The sequence below is a fragment of the Leishmania donovani genome, chromosome 18 (genome assembly GCF_000227135.1).
Source record: "Leishmania donovani BPK282A1 complete genome, chromosome 18".
In the NCBI taxonomy this organism is placed as follows: Eukaryota; Euglenozoa; class Kinetoplastea; order Trypanosomatida; family Trypanosomatidae; genus Leishmania; species Leishmania donovani.
This window is the reverse complement of record NC_018245.1, coordinates 474389-481770: the sequence shown is the minus strand read 5'-3', so window position 1 is coordinate 481770 and position 7382 is coordinate 474389. Positions and strand designations below refer to the sequence as shown.

The 7382-nt window shown below is 61.1% G+C and overlaps 2 protein-coding genes across 2 annotated transcripts; both read right to left on the bottom strand.

Annotated features, from left to right (window-relative positions):
- Positions 1-336: 336 nt before the first annotated feature.
- Positions 337-1434, bottom strand: LDBPK_181160 (hypothetical protein, conserved; the record flags this gene model as incomplete). The annotated part of the gene is made up of 1 exon (XM_003860081.1): positions 337-1434. One exon carries the CDS (start codon positions 1432-1434, stop codon positions 337-339), a length of 1098 nt encoding a protein of 365 aa, XP_003860129.1.
- Positions 1435-2150: 716 nt separating this feature from the next.
- LDBPK_181150 (hypothetical protein, conserved) lies at positions 2151-4994 on the bottom strand (the record flags this gene model as incomplete). Its single annotated transcript, XM_003860080.1, has 1 exon — positions 2151-4994. One exon carries the CDS (start codon positions 4992-4994, stop codon positions 2151-2153), a length of 2844 nt encoding a protein of 947 aa, XP_003860128.1.
- Between the last annotated feature and the right edge of the window lie 2388 nt (positions 4995-7382).

Sequence of the window (7382 nt, the reverse complement as noted above, 5' to 3'; positions counted from 1 at the left end):
CTTCGCACCCCCCCCCCCTACACCCACCCTCTTCCTTCCACCCACTCTCCCTCCCTAAACGTGCAAGCGGCCTGAAACGCGCCAAGAGGAAAATACGAGAAGAGAATCCGAGGGGTCGGAGAAGGGAGGAAGGTAGGTGTATCGACGAAAGTGTGCACGCGACTGCGGCATTGCAGGACGCCTCTTCCCCTCTTCTCTCACGCACACACAGAAAATATATATATTTACTTTCGTGGTTTTCACCCCCTTTGCTGTGCGTTACCCGCTGCTTAACCGCCCCCCCACCCCCCCACACATGCACACATCCTCTTCACCTGTGCCCCTCTCCGTCTTGCTCTATGCCGTCGAAGCAGCGGCTTTGTTGCTCAACGAGGGCATATGCAGCAGTGTCGAAATCGGGGCACGGCACACGGGACACACAGGCTTGTGCTTCAACAGCTGCTCGCCACAGTCCTTGCACATGCACATGTGGCGGCACGGCATCACAGCCGTGTCCTTCGGGTTTGTCAGGCATATCACGCAGAGTCCATCCTCTTCATCCTCGATCGTCGAGCCGATCATTACGGCACCACCGCCGTTGCCGCTCGCCGGCGCCGTCCCGTCGTTGTCCACACCGTAAAGGTTCTCTACTGTGTATGCGTTACCACCCGCCGTCACAATCTGGCTGATGACGCGGCGCTTCGGCTTCTCCGCGAGGTCAACGGAGGTGTGCTCCGTATGCTCCACACGCATTTCCTCCTCGGTTTGGTTGTTATTGTCGCGGCCATCGTCCCTCTTGCAGATCTCAGTAGTCTTGTAGCGGAGCACGATAACGCACGGCATCTGCTTTGGGTAGTGCTTGTTGAACGACTTCTCCTTTTCTTCCAGCGAGTTGATGTCCAGCTTCAAGGTGATTTTGCGGTTTTCCTGCGGGCCGCGGATTTCCGTCTTGACGGGCTCCAGCTTTGGCCTGTTGGGCCTATAGCACACAGTGCCGTTATGCACGAACTCCTTCACACCGGTGTGGATCTCGTAGGTCAGCGATTCACATATGCTCGTGATGTAGAACGTGAGCACCTGCGTCGCTGGCATATAGCTCACCGTGGACGCCTCTATAGTGGCTAGCATCTTCACCATCTGACCCTCCTGCACGCCGCCGCGTTCGTTGCTGTTGTTGGCAGCGTTGTTCCCCATGGGGTTGCCGCTCCTATTCTGCTGCTGCGGCTGCGGCTGCTGCTGCTGCGGCGGCGGCTGGGGAGCGTTCTGCTGAGGCGGAGTGGTGTTGTTGGCGTTGCTAGGCGGCTGGTTGCGCTGACGGGTGCTATTATTGTCGTACTGATCCGCTAAGTGCGGCGGCATGTTGCTAGGAGCCTGCCGCCCGGGCGCCGTGCTGCCCCCTCCGTTTCCATTACGCAGCTGCGCGCCCTGGCGCTGCGTGGAGTTCTTCCCTCCCATTGTGGAATATGTGGCGGTGGTGGTGGTGGCGCGGTGTTGTGCAGCTTCTGGTTGTCACGGTAGGTTGTGAGATGCGGCGCGAGCTGCAGTGTATGTCTCTGTGTGGCAGGGTCGGTGGTGCCAAATGGCAGTTGTGTTTGGACTTTGTCGTGCGCGTGGGTCGGAGGGTCCGGATGTGCGAATGCAGCTACGTTGCTAGAGTGTGAAAGAGCACGTGAAGTTCTCTGCACACGAGTGTGTGAGTGTATGCGTTGGAATGACGCGCCGGTGTGGAGGAGAAAGGCAAGAAGCAGCAGATGGCGGAGAAGCATAAAGCAAGAGTATAAGGATGCACGGGCAGAACGCGCGAACAGAGAGCATTGATAAACTGGCGGCGTGCGAGAGCGCGCACCTTCACCCATCCCATCTTTTTTTGTCGTTGTCTGGTGTCTACTTCGTTGCGTTTTTCGCCATGAAGCATTCGGCAACGACCCCGCCCCTCGTCACCCCCCATCTTCCCGGCACCTCTCGGTCGCTATCGCTCGAGCGATCCATGGAAAGAGTTTGTGGTGGCGCTCGTGTCGGCCCTCCACACCCTCCCCTTCGCCGACTCGCAGGCAATCCTTATTGCTCGCATCGCCCGTCCACGGTGTAAGTGCGCTGCTGGAGAAGCCGCACAAAAGCAAACAAAAAAAGTGTGGTACTTGTGCCCCTCGTAGACTACTTCAGGAGCAGCCTCAGTCACCGAGACCGTAGTGCCGCACAGCCGCGTTGCCACGGCGAACCACCGCCTGGCCGTGTTGGCGCTGCTGCTGCGCCGTGCTAGAGGCGGTAGCGAGCTGCTCACGAACGGCCTCTATCTCGTGCTCCAGCGTGGTCAACCGCTCCTGCGCCTGCTGCGCTGACATGGATTGCGAAGCAACGGGCGAGGGCGAGGGCGATGGTGCGGAATAGCCGCGGGTGGAGCGCACAACAGGCGACTCCTTCAGCGTTGATGCCTCGTCGGCGCGTGAGCGGCGCCGCGTCGTGTTTGCCTCCGCACCCGCCGCACTCCGCGCGCGAGGCCTGCCCGCTATGTCGCAACCGGCAGCAGTGCCGTCTTCCAACGCCTGGAGAGCTGCCGCCAAAAGTTCAGGAGAGATGCGTACCTCCGATCCACGGGCAGAGGGGTTGGCCGTCGTGGGTCCTCGCGCCAGCCGAACGTTAGCGTCATCCGCACGCAGCCGATACGCCTCTCGTAGCTGCGCCTTCAGAAGCGAGTTAAGGTCCACCAGAGAAGCCTTCTCGGCACCGAGGGCCGCGGCGTCCTGTTTGGCCAGCTGCAGCTCCTTCTTGAGGCGATCTCGCTCACGCAGCACGGTGAGCAACTGCTGCTCCAGCTGCACGCATCGCTGGCGCCACACCTCCGACTCCTGCAGGAGGTGTGTCGTCCTGGAGTCGGGAAGTGCTGGCGGAACGGAGGCGCCGGCGGCGGCCGGCGGCTCCTCACCCCCTCGCTTGCGATGTCGCCCCGGGAGCTCGGCTTCCCGAGTTGACGAAGAGTTCGTCGAGGACGACGAGGCCGCTGATGCAGTGCGCGAACGTCGCGCCGGCCTGCGCCGACGACGTCGCTGTCGGTCCAGCTCGCGCACCATCTCCTCGTATGATTCGCGCATGCGGCTGTACTCTGAGCGCATCTGCTGCTGCTGCCGCTGCAGCGCACGCGAGACGTGGTCGCTGAGGTGGGCAGCGCCAGCGGCGAGCCGGGTCTGCATGTCCAGAGGAGGCAACTCTGTTTCGTCGCTGGTGACGAGAACCTGCACACGCAACAGCTCAGTTTGCAGTCGCGCCATCTCCTCCTCCTTGTCCCTCAGCGAGCCCTGCAGCAGCTGCACCTCCGCCCTGGCCTGTTCCAACTCCTGCTGCAGCGCTACAGCGCGCTGCTGTGTCTCTTTGGCAGCCTTGATGACCGGGTCGTTCTGCAATTCAGCAGCGAAGTTGGCCACTTGCAGTCTTACTTCTGCGTTGGTGTGCTCGAGCTCCGCCACACGCTTCTGCAGCTGCTCCTTCTCCATGCGCAGCATCTGAAGCCCATCTCGCCCCTCCCTGACGTCTTCCTGCAGGTGAAACTGATCCTCCAGAGCGCGACGCGCCGCCTCGCTGGCGTGAAGCTCGCGCGTGAGCCGCATCGCCTCGGCCTGCGCCTGCTCCACCGCACCTTGCCGAGTTTTCTTTGCCTGCTGGACCTCCTCCTCGAGGAGCTGCACCCGAAGCTCGGCCTGCCGGCACTTCTCCTCCAATGCGGAGCACTCCAGCCGTCCACTGGCCGCCGTCTTGCTCTCCTCCGTCTTCCAGCGATGCACCTCGGCCTCAAGGTGCTGTGCCTGCGCCCTCCATTTGTGACAGCTTTCTTTCACAGTCACGAGCTCCTTGTGGGTCGCCTCGGACGTCTCCTGCGCGCGCTCGATCTCGCGTCGCAGACGTGTCGCCTCCTCCGCGGCCAGGCGGCGCTGCTGCTCCAGCTCCCGCTTCGTGTCGTGTAATGCCTGCTCTGCTGAGGTGGTGGCTGCCATCGCCTCATCGCTGCTCTTGAGGAGCTGCTGCCGCTCCTTCGTGAAGCGGGCGACGTCCTCATCGTAGCGCGTCGTTAGGTGCTGCAAGCGCTCCTGCACCTCTGCCAGCATTGACTGGAGACGAGTGCGCTCTAGCTCCGCGCGCGAGGCGCGGCCCGCTTCCTCCCGCGCAGTCGCCTCTGCTGCGAGGAGACGCTTTTCAGCGTCGCCGACAACTCGCACAAGTCGATCCTCCAAGTTCCTCTTGGCGAGTGCCGCCTCCTGTGCGAGAGCCTCGTGACGCTGCTGGGCCACGGCAGACTCGTGCGTGAGGGCGGCGTTCGCCTCCTCCGTTGCCACAATACGGTTTTCGGCGTCTGCCTTCTGCTGGCGAGCGTCCTTCAGCGCCTGTTGCAGCCCCGCCACCTCAGACTGTAGTCGGGCGACCTGCTGCTTGAAGCGCTCCTCCGTCTCCGTGGACACCAAAGCACTGCGATCAGACATGGCGGCGCGCTCCTCCTCCAACGCCTTGGCTCGCTCCTTGTACCACGCGTGCTGCTCCGCCTGCTCCTTCTCGAGCGCCGCCTCCTTCGCGCGCACGGCCTCCGCCAAATAGCGCTCCTTTATGATGTAGTCCTTCTGCACTTGCCGCACCGCAGCGTCGCGCTCCTCCTCCACCTCACGCACACGCTGCCGAGCCGCCTTGATATCACTCTCCGCCGTGTCGATTATCTTCTCCATGCGCGTCGACTCCTCTGTCAGGCGCTTCAGTTCGCGGTAGAGCCGCTGTAGCTGCCCCGAGGCCTCCTCCAATGCAGCATCCCGCTCCGCTATGAGGTTGTAGTTGAACTGGTAGTCCTCCTCGAGCTTGCGCAGTCGCGATGACAGGGTGGCCACTTCCTCCTCACGCAAGGCGAGAGAGCGCTCTAGGGACTGCACGTGGTGCTCCACCGCGTGACGCAGCTCGTTCTGCTTATGCTCGATATCAATGTAGTCCACAGTCGAGGTGGGGGAGGCGCTGCGCGGCCGCCCAGGCACAACAGGCGGCATTACCAGAGAGGAAGACGCGGAGGAGTCGCGCTGCGGGGTAGGATGGGAGTACAAGTACGAGCCGCCCGAAGGTGCTGCGGCAGTGGTCATAGTAGTTTGCGGTGCCGGCGGAGGACGTCCAAGAATGGAAGAGATCGGCCCTGCCGTGCGCCGAGGCTTTGTATCGCCAGCAGAGGGGGGTGGGTGCGCCTGTGGCAACTCTGGCGGTCGTGGTGGCTGCTGGACGCGCGCAAACAGCGCGTCTGTGGTCACCGCCGTGTCGAACAGAAGCGACGGCCGCCGCAGCGCCGGCGGAGACCCTGCAGGTTCGAGAGCGGCAGCACTCTCACTCTGCAAGGCAGAAGCGTCGCCTGCAAATGAAACGGCCTCCGCGTTCTCCTGCCGCCCCCTCCATGAGCCCTGCTCGCCACTTGCAGTGTACAAAGAAGATCCGTCACGATCGGCGGCTGCGTCCACCCCATCGTCATCTGTCGGAGCAACGCTTGCGCGAGTTTCTGGCCTGGTGCGTAAAGACGGTATCGCCGCCGTCGGCGGGGGCGTGCTAGCTTCCGGCTGCTGCGCTACCAGCACTGCGCTAGCGGTAGGAGCGCCGCTGGCACTCGGTGTCGCAGCATTCAGTGGCGGCGGCGAAGATTTTTCCATTTAGAGCCACCGTTCTTCAAACGTGGGAGATCACGGTAGTCGGCACTGGCAATGCGCGAGCGCGTGAGCCAGCGTACCCTTTCACCTCGGCTCGTTGGCAATTCTCGGCGCATGCGCACACAAACGCGGGGAGACACAGCACGAACGTGCTCACGTCTGTGAAATGAAGAAACGCAAGAGCAAAGAAGCGAAGCCGATAAAATTCGAATCAAGAGGATGCAGCTTTCCCTCTCCACGTACCTTTGCCTTTTTTGTTGGTGGGGGTGTGGGGATGTACGTGGTTGTTGGCCTGTTTGTGTGGTGACTTGGCCGCCCAACTCTGCAAGTTCTACGGTAACGTATGGTACAACAATCTATGATTCTATCCACGAGACTCGCCAGCGAAGAAAACAGGCAATGAAAGACGTGTATGGGTGTACGTGTGGGTATGTGTGCGTGTGTGTGCATGTGTGTCTTCACGGGAAGCAACCCTGTCCGGGTGAGGGTCTTCGACTGCTGTACAACGTAGAGTTTAGGTGTGCGCTGTACGTCGCTCTCACACGGCACTGCCAGCTCGGTCCTGGTGGTTTCCACACAACTGCAACGGTGCGCGACTGTGTCTGTGTGTCGGCAGCCTGAACACGGAGAGTTGGGCACATGCCTCGTAAGGGCGAGTGTGGGTTGCCGTGAAAGCAAGAGAGAAAGAAAGGGAAGTTCAAGAGTAAAGTGAGGTGGACGCAAAGACGACCAAAACGTTGCAGACATCGTTGAGACACGCGCGGACGATCTTTTTATTTTTTTGCTGTTTCTGAGCTGTGGTACCTCGAGCGCGCCCCTCCATTCGTGCATCATCTCCATTTGCAGCCCCCCCCCAAAAAAAAAAAACACACACACAGACAGACGCACGTCAGAGGAGAAGAGCAACTGCCGATCCTGTTAAACGGGAAGCAGCGGTCAGAGCGCGATACAGGAGGACAGCGTATCACCGTGCACCTCCCGTTCCAAATCCCTGCCACGTTGCCTTGCTCTTGCTCAACGCATGACTGTCAACGGCTGCCCTTGCACCGAAACGACGTTGTTGCGCCCTTTTCACGAAGTTTCATGGGCGCCTGTGTGCGTGCCCGTGTAGTGGTGGTCGTGATGGCTGCGCATCGTTGCGGTCTTGCCTCCGCCACCTAGTACCTCTCTTGGCACGGCCTTTTCTTTGGTGTGAGAGGAGTGCTTCTTCGAGAGAACAAGAGAAAGGCCGCCAGCACAGGATCAGCATTAGACTACTCCACGACGCCACAGCGGGAGAGCCAGTGTGGCAGAGACACAAGCAAGACATGCAAAAAACACGCGCCTAAGAGGCGAAAGAAAACGTTGTTGCACACGCACACACACATGAACCCAACACCACGCCAAACATGGAGAGAGACGAGCCAAGGGACATGGCACGATAATAGGCACTTCTTTTCGCCTTTTCTTCCGCTGCACAGCAACGTGCCCATAACTCCACCCGCGAACAAATCAGAACATATACACGCAAACACACAGCCACGGCTCACCTGCCTCGGTCGCACTGCAGCTAAACTCTGGTCGACCAGAGCGAGCCGTCGGCAGTCGAATGGGGTCATGCGGCTAGCAAGCCCTTCTTGCCCGTCCTCGTCCCTTCTTCCGATACGCGCCGCGCGATCAGCGCCACACGGACACCCGGCGGGCCGCACGCCCCGACCCACGCAGGCCACACCCACGCCCCTGACCGAGGGCGGAAGCGGTGGCGCCCGT